This window comes from Asterias amurensis, chromosome 15 (assembly GCF_032118995.1).
Source record: "Asterias amurensis chromosome 15, ASM3211899v1".
In the NCBI taxonomy this organism is placed as follows: domain Eukaryota; kingdom Metazoa; phylum Echinodermata; class Asteroidea; order Forcipulatida; family Asteriidae; genus Asterias; species Asterias amurensis.
In genome coordinates, this window is record NC_092662.1 from 3,357,588 (window position 1) to 3,377,455 (window position 19,868).

Here is a 19,868-nt window from a genome sequence, read left to right on the forward strand (position 1 = left end):
AGACTTTTGTTTAACAGCGCACGTACCAGGGTCTGCCCGGCGGCCTCGGAATGCTTTTAACCCGGCGTCATCAACCGAGCGAAGACAACCTCTTCCCCGTACCTTGCAACTCTCCCGTGTGCAAATACTGCACTGATGGAGGTAAATATGCACGCACTGTGAAGTGGCTGACAGGAATTAAACAAAAACGTATCTTAAATAATGTGATGACGTTTGACGAATCACGGTTCGGTTGTATTTGCTTTGCAAGCGTCAATTCGTTTTGGTATGAGTGAGCTTCAACGGATAGAAGTTGCAAAGAAATGCTCAAAGGTGACTGTATGATTATCTTACAATGTAGTTTTAGTTTGAGTTTTATTAAACTTTACACTGGCATAAAAATAAACATACAAGACGGTACATAGAGAAACAATGAACCAAAAAAGCTTAAAAATACCAAGCCAGTGAGTGGCGAGGAGGAACAGGTGACCAGCACCTCTACAAAGCCGTCCTGCCACAAAGGATGTCCCCTGAAACCCACCCCATAGTTAAAAACCACCCGTCCCACTACATTAAAAAGGGGGGGGGGGGCGCTTAAAGGCGGGATTTACAGACGACAGACGATTTACCTTTCCACAACAACCATTAGGTGCAAGCAAGGTGAACGTAAACGCCCAAGGCGTGAGTGGGGGTAATATCGCAAATATTTGCATATAATGTATCAGGGCAAAATATTTCAGATTGCATACATAAATGCGCACAACAATGGCGATACGAGATGTCCATTCAGGGCCACCATATTAACAAGTCTTTAAGAAATTTTTGCAACACGGAATGCAAATGTTTCCACATGCATCCACTCGGTTCATGACACGAATACATTACCTGAAAAGACAAGTAAGAAACTTCAGCTACTGCACTACTTTCATTCTTCAAAACCGTTCATTAACCCTCACAAATCTGGAAATATTAACCTTACCTGGACGATTTCATAGAAATTAGCGAGGGTTTCTGCATTCATTCGATCATAGAGAAAGGACCTTTCTCTATGGTTCGATGACATCAAAGTTAACCTTTTCAAACTGTTTCCATTAACGGCAAGACTTGGGAACATTCCAGACAACATCTACGTGAATGAAACCTCAGGGAGCCAACCACTTTGAGGTAACCAAAGTTGCATATACCTTTCACGGCTCTCACATTACGAAACGCTTAGAGAGCACAAGAGGAGAGAAATCCACTAGAAATGACCTGGTAATTCCCGGTGACTGAATTGATTAAAACATGGCGTCTATACGCCAGCTGAACTTTCACTAATTTGTTGAAGATGCAGAGGACAGCGTGTGTGCTGTGCTCTACATCTCTAAGATACGGGCTGGGGGTTTCTCTTTTCTTTCTCTCGGAACAACCTTGTGAAACGCAACCTCGTCCTCTGATCATCACGAATTGTTCTTTGGTGGATAGTAAGTGTGTAGGTGCATATCATTCAGCTCGACAAGATATGAAAACATACATCAGTGACCGTTTTGGATTTTTGCATATAAAAACTCTGACACTATGGCCTGTTTCGAATCCACGGCCTCAGCATTGGATTCGGCTTCAGTCTCCGTCCTCTCGTCTGAAGCCTTGATCACGTACGCAATGCAAGCGCAAATTGTCAAAACAACTGCGGGCCAAGCTAGCCTGAGCCGAATCCGGAGCCGCAGCCGGTGGTTTCGAAAAGAGCCTTTGACAGGAATCAAACGTTTACGACCAGAAGGCATGAGCAGGAACGAGATACTCACCAGAGGATCACCTTCATACACATGTGACCAACCATCGATCTCACATCAAAAACAACAACAACAACAACCAACAACAACAACAACAACAACAGTTGGAGAGAACCACAATGTGGAGAGAACGATCAAGAAAAAGTGATGCGAGATTTTCTTGTACACAATATAAATCCTACTGACGAATATGCACCCTCTATATGCACTAAAAGCAAATGTTCCGAACCGGAACCCCAGAGAAACTGAGTACCAATTGAACCATTGACCTCGTATAACGATCACGCATGTTGTTCAGCCAATTATACAAAACAAGAATCGATAAGATTGCTCCTTTAAGCCATGTTTTCAAGTACAGTATCCCCTTTCTGGATTGAACAGAAGCGTACTTAAACTCAGATTACCATCACATGTTGTGCACCTTTAACCCCCTCACCTTGTTTTGCAATCACATGGCTCTAATTTAATCATTAAACCATCATCCGACGACTCAAGACTACCTCGGCCCCGTGGCCTACCCTGGTACTATCAAGGGCTCCTTTAATATTTCCCCCCTTCGCTTCGTTGCTCAAATTAATTATCTTAGTTCAATCCCAGGCCCTAGCTCAAGGATGACGCATCCGCGTTTCATAATATCAGGATTGATGTTTAACAAAGCGGTTACAAGTCTTACAACCTGAAAGAGCACCGATGCAACCCGAGCTGCTGCTGTTTTATTGCGTATGTCATCCACAGTCGCTACTTAAGGAAGAAGATCAAAAGCCATTGGCTCGGCGATTTCTGAAGAGCTACTGGGAAAACCTTTTATACTCAAACTTCCAGGGCATGCAGGAGAAAGGTGGAATTATATTGCTTGTTTTATATTCCCATTCAGATTGGCTCATTCAGTTTGGCTGATTTAATTTTACATTATGTTCAGGGATGAAAATACTGGACGCATTGTTCTGTTCTGGGTGTCTTCTTTCGATCCGTCTCTTGATGAAGACACGAACGCGGCTGTCGAAACGTCAAGAGAGACAATACGGTTCATACATTGAAGCCATGTCGGATTTCCACGTTTCGTTAAAGAACGAGGCCGAAATATTCACGAGTCACGATTTCTCTTCAGAGTTCGTTCAACTTGATATTCTTGGTTTCCCTTTCATAATAGTGCATTTTATTATTGGTTGGTTTATTTCAGTAATAAAAGCCTCAAAGCCTTCAGGAGGACGAATGGTGTTTAATTGTTGACATCACTAAGAAATGTAAGACCATGGTACTCAAATTTAACAGAAAATTTACAATTCAAAATGGCTAACCAAAGTACGTGAACATGACAACATTCGGACAACAATGACAGCAGCTCATGAAACATGACCTAATGACCTTTGTCCCAACAATCAAACCATTCGTGGGACATTTTCAAAATCAGCGCATGGCCAGTTTCATGACAAACACACACACCACACAACCCGGTTCAATGGGAGACTTTGGAACGTAGGCCTGCCAGGTAAATTTCCATTGTTAACGTGGCTATGAGCTTGCGCAAATTAGCGAGAACAATGGAATTAACCTGGTAAGTCTGATGCCACCAAGCGTCCCAAAAGTCTCCTATTACCGGCTCCAAGGCATCAATACGTAACAATCTATCAGTAAATCTCAAGTGGCCTCTCATTTAACAGAAGAAGAGAAAAAACAAATCTCATTATCGCAGCGACTCTTCAAAATGTAGCAAATCAACATTTAAATTAGATTTATTCCGGCGGTGTGTATGGGTTTATTCCCAAAGGTAGATCCGGCTTAATCCCAGTTACAATGAGTTTCTCTTTCCTGGAATTTTAACGAACTTTTACACACATACATTATCACACGCATGCATTTAAGAGAATAAATCTTGGCCTTTAGAACCGTTCGATTGTTTAAAGGCAGCGGACACTGTTGGTAACTACACTCAAAATAATTATTAGCATAAAACCTTACCTGGTAATTAGCAATTGAAAGCTGTTGATAGAATAAAACATTTTTGGGGTAGAACAAAGAATTGACTAGAGTGGGATTCGAACCAACGACCTCCGGATTAACGTGACAAAGAATTGACTAGAGTGGGATTCGAACCAACGACCTCCGGATTAACGTTGGTTCGAACCCCACTTTAGTCAATTCTTTGTTCAACCCCAAAAATCATTTCAAAATAAAACATTGTGAGAAACAGCTCCCTCTGAAGTAACGTAGTTTTCGAGAAAGTAGTAATTTTCCACGAATTTGATTGCTAGACCTCAAGTATAGAACTTGAGATGTTTTTGCTTGTTTTGAAGGGGGCGATAATTTATTTATCGGAACCATTTTGAGCATTGTTTCAATCTAATTTTGGGGTAGGCGAGATGGGAAGTGTTATATAAGCCGGGGACGGGGGTTCAGCCCCTGCCGGAGACAATAAATCGAAAACAACTTGCTATGTGACGTCTATAGGAAATAACAAAGTATATGCGGACAAATTATACACAATTTAGAGAATGTACATATTTATGGACCTACATCTGAACTTTGCAAAGTAAAACCTGACTAAATCCATGTAAAGTTTAGGTAAAACAAGACAATCATATCAAAATGTACGTGCAAACCTAACATTCAGAAGTTAAACTATTTTAATATTCAACCACAGTGCTTACAAAAAAAGTCCACAGACAAAAAGGGAAAATGTACAAGAAAAATAAATAGCATGGAGGAAAATGATTGACCGCCCAGTCGCTAAAGTTAAGTTAAGTTCTCAACTTCCCGTGATAAGAAATAATAACTATTTATAAACGACATTGTTTGGTAGACAGCAATGTAAACAATGTCAGTTCCTTATAATCGATCTACAGTGATGTGCTGTCCCATCAAATACTTAGATAATGACGTGAGAGCTCCTTTGAGTAGGCCTATGCTTTTAGTGGGCTTTTAGATGTGTACCATTGTGCCACTCTCATCTAAGTACTTTGTTTTAATTGTGGAGAGAGGACAATCATCGTAATCCACGGAGAATGAAGGGGATATTGAGAGAGAAAGGAAATTAACCGTATGTTGACCTCATGGTTCCCTGCAATATCCCTGCATCACAGCTACATAATTTTGCTGAATTCCGGTCTTGTTTTTAAACGAGACACTTGGTGGCAAAATAAACTACATCAGTGACAACAAATCAAATTCGCTTTACTTCTTTTGCAATACGCCATGACATTAATTTGGATAGCGCACGCCCTCACACGGTTAAAAATACAACGACTTTGAGTTAAAAATTCTGACTTACAACAACTGTTTATGACTTAGTATAGGTCAGATATACAACTTGTATAATTAGTCGGACTTGACAAGTCTTACTCATGCGATACAGGTCCTAATTGCGACTTTCACTGATTTTTCTCAGTGTCCCTTTAACGCTTCCGTATAAATTATTTCTGAAGACTCTTAAGAACAAAGTACAGATTGTTATATGATCCATCTTCTGCGATAACTTAAACGCAAATTGTTCATGATTTCCGGTGGGAGTTGGAACAAAATCAAGCGTAACTTTAGTAGAGAGAAAAAAACTACCCGGTAGCTGCTATACAGTAATGCTATTAATCGCAATGGTTTTATGTTCCAGGATGCTCGGCAGTGCATCATGTTCATAACGATGATAACAAGAACATGTCATTCAACTCACATTATAACGAGGACGGGTTCAGACTATATTTGAACCATTTTCAAATATGTTTGTCAATTATAAGTTGATGAAACTTCGCAGTTTGAAAACGAAGATTTGTGATTTGGTTTTCCCCCCTTATCATAAAGCGATGCTGATCTCTACCAACGAGCCCTTTTGACATATGTGGACAGAAGACTTTAAGGTGTAGGTCAATCTGTCTGTATACACCCAAACCACACAGCGCACTACCTTCATCGTGGTGCAGCCATCTTGAATTTTACCGATTGATATCAAAGTAACCAAGCCGAGGCTGGAAGAACTAAATAGTCTGGTTCCTAGTTGCAAAATGGGTATTTAGCATTCATTAATGTAATTAGACACAAGGAACACGACCAAGATGAAAACAGCATGATACAGGTCTATTGCGGCCACCATAATACATCTCAAAATAGGCTAACACTACCTGCAAGTTCTAATACCATTAGAGTTTCTACATCATTGTGTACAGGCCTTCCCACATTCAGATATATTCATGGTCTAGTTTTGCCTGAAGATACACATTTTAGTCAAGTTGTCGAGTTTAGGAACTGCATGACCTACTTCTTATCCGATTGATGTAATAATTCCTTATTTAATATCGCATTGTATCTGTATTCAACCATCAAGAAACCAAGCATCGCGTCCAAAATGGAGTTGTACAAAACACATTTTCACCCAAATTGAAACATGGTTACCATACCTCCCACATAGGGGAAATATTCTGGGGAATTTTACCTTTAGTTATACCAGTGTGGACTTTGTCATTACGCCAGACTCTGTTATCAGCAAGATATTTGTCTTTAGGACCAACGCAGATTGAATTTTGAAAAAAAAAAAGAAATACTATATCACGTACATCATGTTTCAAAATAGGCACAGTCCCATTGCCTGTCGTGCTAATTAGAACAAATTGTATTATTATTATTATTGTTATTTATTTGGCAATTCACATTAAAATACAAAAATACAAACTCTAAACTCGGTATGATTATTTAAAAGAGGAAAATTAACATGTTTTTTTTTTAAACTACTCTCTGTTTAAAGAAACTTTTCAAGGATTTATTTGCCATTTTAAAGGCATGAGAAATTAATTTCCGAAGACAGTATCCAAATTGTTCCAGACCACCTATAACAACTTAATCTTTTTGTCCTTCTTATTACATTATTCAAGATAGCAGCAAGAAGGCACGTACAGAACAAAATAACATGTTAACACAAACATAAAGCGCCACTATAAGTTTGTTTTTCTTTTCCCGCACAGACAAAAATATCCTTTGAGAAATTTGATTCACATGGAAATACTCATGTCATGGTAAAACAACGATAACGAGTGGATATGCATGTCCCACACCGTGTTTCTACATGCCAGGATTGTATGGCATCAGCGTGTATGAAGTACTCTCAAACTCCGGTAACTGAAAGCTTTAAGGTCCCGAGAGAAACAAAATCCAAGAGTATTTCTGTCACAATTATGACTTGTCTTTCCTCTAAGCGGATTTCTCTACAACTGACAATCTTCCATTGAGTGGTTTTTCCATCAAGAACTTTAAACTCGGTACGATTATTTAAAAGAGGAAAATTAACATGTTTTTTTTTTAAATTACTCTCTGTTAAAAGAAACTTTTCAAGAAATTATTTGCCATTTTAAAGGCATGAGAAATTAATTTCCGAAGACAGTCGACAGGTGGCTGAGAAAACTGAACACTGTACTTTTCAAATTGGTATGACTTTTAACAAAGGAAAACTAACATGTTTTATTAAAACTAATCTTTGCTAAAAAACTTTTCCAAGAAATCACTTGCCATGAGGGGGTCAGTCTTTAATTTCCGAGACAGTCGACAGTTTGATGAGCAAACTGATCGGTACTTTTAAAATTGTAAGTTTATTTAAAAAATATATTTTGTTTTCTTCTCCAAATTAATTTCTGAACCAGGAAACCTTTTTCACCAAATTACAGACCATTTCAGAGCCAGGGGTAATTAATTTTCCAAGACAGTCGACAGTTGTCTACCCGCGTGTAATGCGTAAGAAACACGACCACGATCTGGTGCTCTTATGTGCAACCCTCATTTATTACTCTTGATAGCCTCGTCTCAAGACGCTTCCTGTTGAATATTAACATGATCATGTGGACCATTCACATTCGTTTCAATCAGAATACAACGTTGGATCCTTGAGACAAAGGAAGTATTTGACAGTATCTTCTCTATTACATAAGCAATTCATCATTTGTCAACTGTGTGTTGCTGATAATTAAAAAGTATGTCTAACAGCAAAGTTAGCTGCTTTGCCGCGTTGATATCAGACACCAGTCCAGAGCCAAATTTCATAGAGCGAAGCACACAAGTAGCTAACCCCAACAAATTTAAGCTACCCAGAAGAAGTTTATCATCCAAATAACCATGCTACGTGTATAATTTGTGACTGTTACACTGCACATTTCTGCTTAGCACAGTTTCTGTAAGCATAATTGTCTGACTAAGCAGCTCTATCGGCCCAGATGTATGTACGGGATGAATAGGCTCCAACCAACTCAGCACAATCCTTCCCGGGTAATAGAAAATTCATGCGATCTGTCTACCAGGTATTCACAATTATGTACCCGCACAATTTTACAGCCACACCGAACAGGTTATTAACTTCTCGTCAGAGACATGGAAGATGAGGGGACATACTACAAGATTGGAATACACAAACCATCAAACCTATGCGAGTTGACATCACATGTTTACAAAAGAGCCACATGGTTTGGACTTCCTGCAGGCACGATTTGTACAAAGCTCAATGGAAGAACTCATTAAATCTTACTTGAAACGGGGATTGCACTTTCTGATTTGTATCAATTGTTGATGTGAAGAACGGGGGCACACAATCTCATTACAGCATAATTTTTACAATTCCTAAGTTATGTGGAAAATTTGACGCAACTTGTCAAATTTCCCAATTGATCTGAGTAGTATCTCGCCTGTCAAAAAGGCCATGGAATGTACAACAAGGGCACTCTTCATGGTTAACAGAAGTAATACAAGGTCTATATTGAATTTGTCTTGAATAACTTCCAAGACGTTTCTAGCTCTGTTTATTACTATTGGGCCTGAGATAGAACCTGCGATAGCATAGGGAAGACAAGTCACACTAGAGACATGAGTCTTGGGAGAGTTGTGCGAAACTACTGATGCCCAGGCTTCAAGTAGCCCAAACGCACCCCTATATAGGTGCCGCACAGACTCATAGGGGCACCTTAATCTTATGTCTGTTCAATTTGGTTCTCATACACTTACGATTGTGAGCTTCAAATAAATACAAATAGGCTCTCTCATTATGTACATATTACTAGCAGTTGTTAATTCATTGTAATAGGTAACTGAAGCTCGTCTGGACCCAACTGCGTGTTGGTCAGCACAACTCTAAAACCCCGTTTTGCTTTCATCGGTGCAGACAATTTGTTTCAATAAACTGAACAAAATATAATAATTTATGTAAGATCTCTACATTTAACGGTAAGAAAATTTTAGATCCCGAATACGTGTTTATACAGCAGGTAAATATCTCCGCATCATAACCTTCTTTGCGTAGGAAGATAGTTGGGCCCTTAATAGATTTCTTATCATAATCAAAAATTATGCAATATGTTATTAGATATTCATTCCTGCTGTATTTATATGTATTGCCATCCTCCTCGAGTAAGCGTGCTTGGGTCCCCCGGGCCACTCCAGCTCGGCCACAGGCAAGGGCCATTGAAAAGTACTTTACCGGTGAAATAATGGACTCCTGCAAGATCATGACCGGTTTAGGGTGTCCAAACGACACGCAAGACTTAGCATATGGATAAGAAGGGCGAGTATGCTTGATAACTCACTCCAGGGAAATAGCTACGGTACTCGAGAAAAAATAAAATAAAAAACATGGGGAGGTGACAACATTTTCGCGCTCTGATGCCAAATCGTCGTGTTTGAACGCTTCGGGTAACTCAATCTTTGTCCTACAGGATATTCCTGAGAGAAAGAGCCACGTGCGTTGTTCATCAGTTTAAATCCATTTACTTACAGCGAGAGTTCTTTCAATTATGACATTTACTTAAACTCGGCACCGTTATAGAACGCAGGTTCATGTTTCCAAAGATAATGTTCGCCTTAACAATAATATTGTTTGCTTTTCTTCGTTCGTTGGTTATCAATAGAGTATTTACTGTGAATATTTAGCTTTCTGCTTCTACATGAGTACGAAGCGATAATAATAATAATGAATGCGTATAATGCACGGATAACAAGCACTAACTAAGCTGAGTTATGGGAACTATATACAAGTAAACAGCCGTGAAACAACTAAATTAATAATTGGAAGTGGTGGGTTTTGAGTTCGTTTTTGCACGCACGTATGAAGGCTCATTTCTCAGTTTGATAGGAATATAGTAAGTACCGCTTTGAATAGAAATTAAAGGCGACTGAGAACTTAAGTATCGAAGAGTGTGATGGTTACACACGAGCAAGGCAGTTATCTCTTGTATGTTGTTAGATGTATAGTCAACATTTAAAGGCAGTGGACACTATTGATAATTAATCAAAATAATTATTAGCATAAAACCTTTCTTGATTACGAGTAATGGGGAGAGGTTGATGGTATAAAACATTGTGAGAAACAGCTCCCTCTGAAGTGCTGCAGTTTTCGAGAGAAAAAGAAGTAATTTTCCACGAATTTGATTTAGGTTTAGAATTTGAGGTCTCGAAATCAAGCATCTGAAAGCACACAACTTTGTGCCAAGGGTGTTTTTTCTTTCATAGTTATCTCGCAACTTCGACGACCGACTGAGCTCAAATTTTCACAGGTCTGTTATTTTATGCATATGTTGAGATACATCGACTGTAAAGACTAGTCTTTGACAGTTACCAGAATAGTGTCTACTGTCTTTAAAGGAAAATATAGAGACACAGTCGTCAATGTGAACGGACAGTGAAGTATTACTGCACTCAAGTTAAATGAACTTTTAGATGTAAAGCCGGATTTCTGACGTGATCTAGTGCAAATAGAGAGAATGTCTAGGATTCCATTTCGTGATGAGACAAGAAGCATCGACTGTGGACAGCAATCTCTCGCCTTGGATGTATAGACACAGAGAGAGCGAGCAACAAAGGCACATACACTGTCAGTGGTTTTATAATCACTCTTTCATCATGTAACTGCAGGTGGCTCCAGGATAGGTTAAAGGCGCCGTGCTTGATATCACCAAGAGTTAAGACTAGATTGATCTCGAGTTAGAACTAGTTACTCATCCTGACTTGTGTTACGTTTTTGATAACTGCTAAAGAGTCCTAGCCTAGTAAGTCCTCAGTGAGGAGCTATCTTTGCGTTTGGTAATTGTCTAAGACCAGTATTCTCGCTTGGTGTATCTTAACATTATATGTGTACCATAACACATCTGTGAAAATTTTGGCTCTATTGGTCATCGAAAATGCACAGTAAGTGTTTGAGGAAAAACACCTTTTTGCACAAATAAGTGTGCTTCAGCTGGCTAAAAAGGCTTCAGATTTCAGGTTTTTTTTTAGATTCAAATATTTAAGTGAGAATTTACCTCTTTCTCAAAAACTACATACTTCAGAGGGAGCCATTTCTCACAATGTTTTAAACAATCAATAGCTCTCCATTGCTCATGAACAAATAAAGTTGTATTATTGTGTATGTTTTGAGTACCAAAGGTCTCCAGGGGTGGATTTCACAAAGGTAGTCCTAACTTAGGACTAGTCATAGGCAATGCTTAGAGATAGGACCAGTCTTAAGTTAGGATGAGTTACTGGTCCTAACTTAGGACTGGTCCTAGCTCTTAACATTGCCTAGGACTAGTCCTAAGTTACGACTACCTTTGTGAAATTCACCCCACTGCCTTTAAAGGACGTGACCGCATTGTCAGAAATTGTTGGTTTTCTGGGGACATCACTCGCCCTATATGAAGTGTTGCTGTTGTAATTCGTGTTCCATATGCCACGTGGTTGACTTGCCCTTTTCAGAACATTCAAGTACCATGAAGGACTATACGACCGTTTTGTCAAAAATGTGAACTTAAATGTCAATCAAACTGCCTATAAACCTGCACCATGCTGCCTCCATATTGGTCATGCTCCTAGTATCCAACAACAATAATGAATGCTATATAACTCATTTTGCAAACAGGAACCAGACTATTTTGTTCTTCCAGCCTCGGTTTGGTAACATCGGTATCAAATGGAGACATTTAAGATGGCTGCACCATGCATGATAAAGGGTTTTAGCACGTCATTTGAATATCTTGTGGGTATAGTTTATAGTGTTTTGTTCTTTTTTTTAAGGTTGTGGTGGACTTTTAAATAAATCGTGTCCAAGTTGTCTCGTGTGACAGTTCCCTTAAACGCGCTTCTGTATAAGCAGTTTCAAAAGGCACTGTTATTCTTAACTCAGTCTTTTAATCACTCTGTTCGTAAAGTCTGCCATCACTAAAAACAACTGTATTGTCTTTGTCTCCTGGCAAAGCTCTCCCCACGGTCTGTTATTAATGGGCTCTAAATGTAAGCACTGTAATATTTATTTATATAATACAAACTCAACACAAACAGTCCAGGTCATTTAACTCCCGGTTTAAAGGCACTGGATACTGTTGATAATTACTCAAAATAATTGCTAGCATAAAAACTTGGTAACGAGTAATGGAGAGATTTTGATAACATACAACATTGTGAGAAACGGCTTACTCCCTCTGAAGCAAGAGGATATTTCACGCTCAATCTGAAGCCTTTTATTGTGCAGTTGAAAGCACACAAAGTTGTGCAACCAGAGTTTTTTTCTTTCATTATTTTTTTCTTCTTGCATCTACGATGACCACCAATTGATCCCAAATGTTCACAGGTTGGTTTTGTTATGCATATTTTGGAATACATCAAGTGACTAGAATACTAGTCTTTTCCAAACTTGTCCAATGCCTTAAACTTCCGGTTGAACAACCGGTATTCATATTCACCGACACATTTGTTTATTTATAGAGCTTTTATTTCATTGAAATTTGAACCCACACGGCGCATAAGGAGAATGGATATTTATTGATGCAATGCTTTTAAGTTATTATTCTTGTGTGTAGAAAATCAGATTACTTTGAACAGATGTTATTCTCTGAATAAATAGGTAAAAAATACCAATTTAACAAACAAAAATCTAAAGGAATTGCATTTCAGTTTTTAAATTATTCTCTATTGGATTAAAAGATGTTACCGCAAATTTTACCTTAATTTCCTTAAGTGTTTTATAATTGAAATTCCCACTGGAATATTTTACATTTTTATGCGGAATGGGTAAGGAAATAAAATGCAATTGTTGAATGGTTCATATGCCTATACAATAACAAGTGTTTTTATGAAATATTCCCCTCTGAATGCAGTACTATTTGACAGTACTGACAGGTTTATCTGCAAGAAAATTTCACCAAGTGCATTCTGTATTTACTAAATATTATGGTTTCGAGTTGCGGTTATAATATCCCAGCTTTCTTTGAGCAACTTTTATATGGAGAGTGAAATTCATCTAGTGCAAAATGTAATGACGCTAGTGCAATATGACAGTAGATCTTACAGGTAACGCGAGTATGTGAAGTGAGTATTATGTCATAGCATACTAATGGGTCTGCCTCTCACACTCCGGGACCCAATGTGGGTTTCGCTTGAAGCAATGGCCTTGCTTGCAAATGAGTTTAAAAAGTCATTTCCTCTTTCCCCCTTCCCTCTCCCTCATGATTTTGTTAGTTTAAAGAAGAAGATTGGAATTGGATGTTGCAATCTTCTCACGAAATAAGATCACCTGTGGTATAAATGGCAAAATGTGGTAATGGACTGACGTTTCAACCCTTTGGCGGAGTCTTTTCTCAAAATTCTAAATGATATTAGTCGCTAAAAGGCTACCTTGATTTCTTGGACTGTCAACGCCAGCACAAAAGATGACCACGAGATGTTTTCTTCATTGATCTGGGTTGTCATCTCTTGAATAAAGACTACAAAGTGACAAACCAACAAGAACAAGTCTTCTTCTACTCTTTCAAGTTTTCCTTCTTCAATTTCCTCTAACAGAGACGAGAGTCATTGCTGACACAAAAACTCTGAAACCGAGACACAGATCTAAGAAGCTACATTGAAACAAATTTATAATAATTGTACCTTTTGATCACCCAATGGAGTTATATATTCAAAGTAGCTTTTACGATCAATACACTCAGTGCTAGGAAATTAGATCCAAGCGCCCGACTTATTTAATTTCGAGGAAAATACAGCAATCTTGATTTCCACGACAGTTTAAAAAGTCTGAACTCAGATGAAAGTCTGGACGATTTCATCCCGAACCCAAATCATCCAACTGATGGAAAAACTAAATTTACCTAAGACCTTTTTAATAAAATTTTAAAAAATCCCCAAAACAAAACAGCAGAAACACAAACAACAACAACCGAAACTATGCAATAATCATGTCTTTATCTCAGTGGATCTTCTATGTGGGTACAGTGTATGTCTAGTCTTTCTCTCATGCCTGGTGAAGTGAGATCCTCGAATCCTGAGTTCGGTGTCTGTATAGTCTTCCCCTCGTGCCTGAAGAAGACGAACGAAACTGTTGCTCATAACAACGGCCAACACTTCCCTTGATTACACTGTATTCTTTCGGAGTTTCCGTTGTTTGGACTGAGAAGAATGGGATCGGTGCTAATTACGCCGACAGTCAGAGTCCTTTCGCTATGGTCTGACCTGCCCAAAGGACTGATTAGCTGACACATCCTGACGTCTAATCACTTTAAGGGTAGAAGGTAGTTTTAAGTCTATGCAACCATTATTCAGAGAGAGAGAGAGAGAGAGAGAGAGAGAGAGAGAGAGAGAGAGAGAGCACCTAATTGTTAATAAGACGATGCCGGTCATTTATGTGGACAAACAGACTATGTGGTTCTCTCTGAATTTAAACGAGTGAGAAACCACTCATTTTGTCCACCATACCACTCTTGTCAAGAGCCATATTGGTGACAACTCTTTTTAGAGTGAAAACAAAGTAATTTCAACTCGATTTAGAGTGAAGTTCATACCACTTTCACATTCAGATGGACTTTCACTCTCTAAAGAGCGAACAAGACACCTCTCGGACAAGAGACAAGAACGTGAATTGTTCACTCTTTTACGTTAAGAGAGTTTGTGTTATAACAAAAGACATTTTCGAGAGAAAGACTCTGCTTTGGTCGAAACGTCAGGCCATTTACCAATTTTTGTTTGCATTTATACCATCGGTCCTTTTGGTTGGGAAGTTGTTTGCAGCAGCTAACTCAGAAATGATGTGAAGTTCACCCAACTGGTTTGCCAACTGTGGGGAGACGTAATAACAAGCCTGTTTGTATCATGGTTGTATGTACTTTCTCTTCACCGTTTGGTATCTCCGCGTTTGCACGCATGATAATTCCAAATCGAATGGACTCGTTGCTGGGAGGGGAAAAGCCAGATGCACACGAGCAGTGCTCACGGATGAGGAACTTATATACACCATGTGAATAAATAGTTGGGACTCCAAACGCAGACTGCATGTATCGACTGATGATATTGTTTTCCACTCCAAGACGGACATTTTGAGATCTCGCAAGTACTATATAGTCACTAGCCCAACAACGCACATATACATGGCTACCTGGTTACATTTTCACACAGCCTACTAATAACATAAGACCATTTACCTGTGTGTGCAGAGAATTTAAAAACACGAGCTCAAATGCGCCCGTAACATATACAGTGGTGTCGTGTAAAACTCCAATCAACATAAAGAATTCAACACTAACATTGACGTTGAAAAAAAAGTGACTGTGTGACGTATAAGTGATACTTTCTTTTTCACATATTTAGATAAACCATCACATCAAATATGGGCTTCCTGTTAACATGAAATCCAGATTTTTACAAGGCCTAGTTTTCTTGATCAAATATTATTCTAAATTTCCTGTCTTCTATTCTAAACATGCAATGGTATCCCGAGGCACATCAAACCTGAGCGTCGTGCCTACTCTACACATGATCTCAAACTGTTATTTTTAAATTACTACATTGCGACATAAACAGACTAAACCCCATGTCATGTGAAAGACTATTATAAGGTTAAACCTTATTCAAATTGCGAAGGGTAAACTTTCTCATCATTTAATGGGAAAAATCCATCTACAGAAATTGAAGAATTTCAGGCCAATGCTATGGATAAGGTCGGCTTTATATAAAGGTTTCGATCAAAGAGTTGAGTGGTTTCAGCATGTTAATGTCTGGGCATTCTATAACATATGTATTCAAATTTCAACCCTCTCAACAAGGTGGATCGGTGTACTCGGCAGCGCAAATAACTCATGTAATTCAGATGAGTGTGAATTATCTAACATCTACATTTTGATATCCTTGCAGTAGAGGCTTTTAACTCAAAGGAAAGTTTCTTCGACAACATACATCGTGGCTGCTGGCCAGCTCGACTATTGGGCTGCTGTCATACATGTTTGTGCACGCAACATTATTAAAATGTACACACTATTATTGAATAGATGGAAGTTTGCATCGGGGATGTTGAATATACAATTTTTAGGTTTACTCATGTACCCCGATGTGTGTTAGCACTGTATCCTGACACAAATCGGTGTATATGGTTAAAACCAAAATTAATATACATATTATTATTTTGTTATTCATGCATTAAGACTCTGTAGGTTATGTAAAGTCTAGCAGCGTGTATTTGTCTGACGCAGTGACACATGGGTAAAGCGAACCTCGGCAACATTGATCAAGGCAAGAAAGTTTCATTGGATTGGCAAATATCAATTAGGATACCATGCACTCTGATAGCATCTCTTGCGTCACATTTTGTGGTGACGGTCTGTTTCTGCTCGCTAAAAAATAATGACCGTGCAAAACATTTCGTACCAGTCGGTTTGCACCGATGCCCTCCGATTATCACAGTGCCCCGATGCCCCAAGGCGCCCTGGCCCGAACATGATGCCAACTATGGTTCCCCCTAATACCAGTGGTTGAACCACAGTCATCATGCACTTACAGAGGCGTTGCACTTATAACACTACACAAAATCAACCAGAAGTTTCTGCCTACCTGGACGGATATTTCCCCTCAAAACTACAACTCCTGAATTCGAATTTCCCCCGATGGGGATGGTGGTGACGAGGAGACGGCGAATCCTTCCCGGACCCGGACGACCCGGACATGATGCTAGTACCCTCTACTCACGCCACAAAGAGCTAAGAAATCCAGAGGAGGTGTAGAAACAGTAATGGTTCCCGGTATAATATAAATCTGCAACTACCACACGTGCTCCCAAGCAAACGCCATGTATATATATACACACACATAAATATTCACGTTGTGTGATCCGTTTGCTGTGTAATCTGCGTCCCTCCCAGATCTAGGGGGCTTTACTCAATGCAGGAACACGCGTAGCTACATGCGTGCTGTCACTTGCGTGTCAATTCGGGAATATTGAGCCGGACGCGGGGAGAGCTCGGGTACAGACTGTGGGTTCTATAAACCATGGACCGAACCATTATTGTTTGAGGACACAAACTGCCTGTGCGCTTCCGTTCGGATTCCTCATGGAAAAATTATTAATGAAGATGATTAGACGGGGGAAATACAGAGTTATGAATCGGAGGAGACCGGTGGCAAAATACATACACCCTTGTTGGTTTTAAATTAAATAACTTATGGACGTTGGTCTGGCATTATGTAAATGTGTACAAAAACCCCGAGCGATTGCTCTGTGTTTATTCGAAGGGTGTATTCTACACAAAGCTGACGCACAATCAATACAGCGTTTAGTAGGCAAGAGATGAGCTTTTAAATAAATTAGAGATGAGGATCTGATTAACGAGGGCATCTACCTCCGGAAATAAGCGACAATTAACAGAACAATATTAGACTTCCCCTGACTAGACGTAATTAGGGGTGATTTTGAGATTTATTTGAAGGAATCACACAGCTTTTTCTCTACTCTTCAACTTTGATAACCACCTGTTTGTACTTTGTAAACTAAAGCCCAGCTAATCATTGGGTGATTGCAAATGTATGTAATAATATTTTTGATAAATAAATATATTTTTTGTAGTGCATTCCTAAGGTACGTAAATCAGACAAAACACAATGTTTTAATTTCCCCGGGTATTTTTTTTTCCGTTTTCCTGAAAAGAAATTCTTTCTGGCGTCGTAACCGAAATTATATTTGAATTTCCTCCCGCTTTTTCCATAACGCGCTGTAAAGTCTAAGATATTCATCACATACTATTCTGATGCATTTTCTGTCAACTTGAAACATGAAAAGGTATACCTGTAATTGCATTTTTCCATGACACTTAAAAACAAAACATGTCAATCAGGTTTGGAATCAAGGTTTGTTTTAAGATTAAAGATTAAAAATCTTGATTGTCATGATAAAAAAAACATGAAATTTGTCTTCCCTGTGTAAAGGAGACTACATTACATACAAAACAGGCATAGCAGCAATAAACAGCAAGAATCGAAATTACTTTTTTTTTTGCTTTAGTGTTCACCTCTTTGGACGCCGGTTCGAATCTCATCTTAAAAGCAATGCACGATAACAGAAAAGAGAACGTTGTTAAATTTATTTGAGTCTAATGTAATTTGTAAGTTATGAAACGTCAGTTCAGCCTTTCAACTCTTGACACCCTGAGTTGTTGACACCATTGCTCATTTCGTCGCCAGAACTGGGCCGCGAATAATTTGTCCGTACAAACATAGCATGGAGACACGCGTGTCATGTGTCGTGCATCGACCGGTTTCCCCTAAAGATATCAGCGATGACGTTAGGAAAGAAAGGTTGTTCATCAAGGGGGTTGTACGCAGTTCACAATGCATTGTTGCGATGGTATACAACTCAAAACCCGGTTGTATGGTGTGGCACACAATTTGCGAAATTATCATGAAGTTCAGTTGAGATTAAGTTCGTCAGGGGTATGGACTGTAATATGTTTAAACCAAAGCCAATATATTATAGATGTTAAATTTGCATCGGAGATACAATAAAGAATACTTGGTTTTACTATTACACCGATGTGTGTTGAGGGAGTCAAACCCACGACCTTTGCAATTCTGGAACAGTTTCAAACCAACCCGATTCGAATTGTTAAACTAATCTCATTAGACATCTCAAATATTTATTACTGGATTAAATTTCTCACAAATGGTTTTTACAAAGCATGTTTTTAAACAACGAGTATATCTTCATGGGAAACATTTCTGATGATCCCATGTGCATTATTTTGTTATCTAAAACTCTAATGGCCTTTAGGCACTTGGAGATCAATTCTCATGATCTCTTACATTATTTTTAACTAAAACTCTACAATATGGCGTTGGTCACAGTAACTGTCAGTGCAGTACTGACACATCATCAAGTTTCATACAATTTTCATCAGCAACATCAACATAACACGCGCTGTATGGTGCAGTTACCGTGGTCAATTGATGGTGCACACATATTTCTAGGGATTTAATTAGCCATATACAACCGTGTAACAAGAATTCCCCCAAACGCTGTGGGTTGCAAGTTCCAAAGAGTTACGACTTCAATATCGAGATTGGAATTGGTTCATAAAAAATATCAAATGAGAAACTCAGGTGATGAGTATTTCAGATTCACCTTTGTAGAAATAATTATATCTTCGAGAAAAGCTATTTTGCTATGTGTTCAATCTTGACATGGAAATGAAAAATAATATCATTTCATAACAAGTTCATCATTACAATTACTGAGAGCTGTATGGAAACAATTAGGAATGCAAATGCATTATTAACACTCATTCTGTATTCAGTCTTTATGCGTGTTATTACTATTGGTATAGGGTGGTTATAATATGATGACTTATATATGAAGCAGGTCATCTAGATCAATGGGGTCAAGGTTGAAGCTTAGAAGTATTATCAGAGATAAGAAGGGTAGATTATCTTCACGGAGTGGTGCCTTTAAGACGTCTTATAATGGTTGCTCTTGAAAATTAAAGAAACCTGTACATGAAACCACCGAAGTGGATAGTAATCTTGTTTTACATGAGGCAGTGTTCCCCTGCATCTACCTCGTTCACTTCAAGGTATACATGTTGGCACGTCTGTAATTAACTAACCCTTAAATATGTGATGACATCGGGGGGGGGGGGGATAACATGCAGAATGTGAAATGTTTCTTGTGCCTGCACTCAGCCATGTCGAAGTGTCCTGTCCTCCACGGTAAATAGCTTTAAAGGGATTTCGTATTTTGGTATTTGAAACCTATTGTTTGGTTCAAAACACGAGTTGTAGATTTTTTTTACCAAACAACTAACCTGTGGAAATTTCAAAAGGTAATTTACGGAAACCAGAAACCTTGAATCTGCAATCAAGCTAAACATCTAAAAAAAATCG

General features: G+C 38.8%; 1 protein-coding gene across 2 annotated transcripts in view; it reads right to left on the reverse strand.

The window, feature by feature from the left end:
• Window positions 1-19,868, reverse strand: part of LOC139948037 (GTPase-activating Rap/Ran-GAP domain-like protein 3) — a 253,394-nt gene that overhangs the window by 115,121 nt on the left and 118,405 nt on the right. Inside the window, exon 1 of one of the 2 annotated variants that reach the window (XM_071946031.1) lies at window positions 16,551-16,837. The exons of the other annotated variant lie outside the window; for it this stretch is intronic. Within the exon in view, the coding sequence (XP_071802132.1) occupies window positions 16,551-16,663 (113 nt within the window). The 5' untranslated portion in view covers window positions 16,664-16,837. Of the gene's footprint in view, window positions 1-16,550; window positions 16,838-19,868 lie in introns of those variants that run through there. 2 annotated transcript variants of the gene reach the window in all.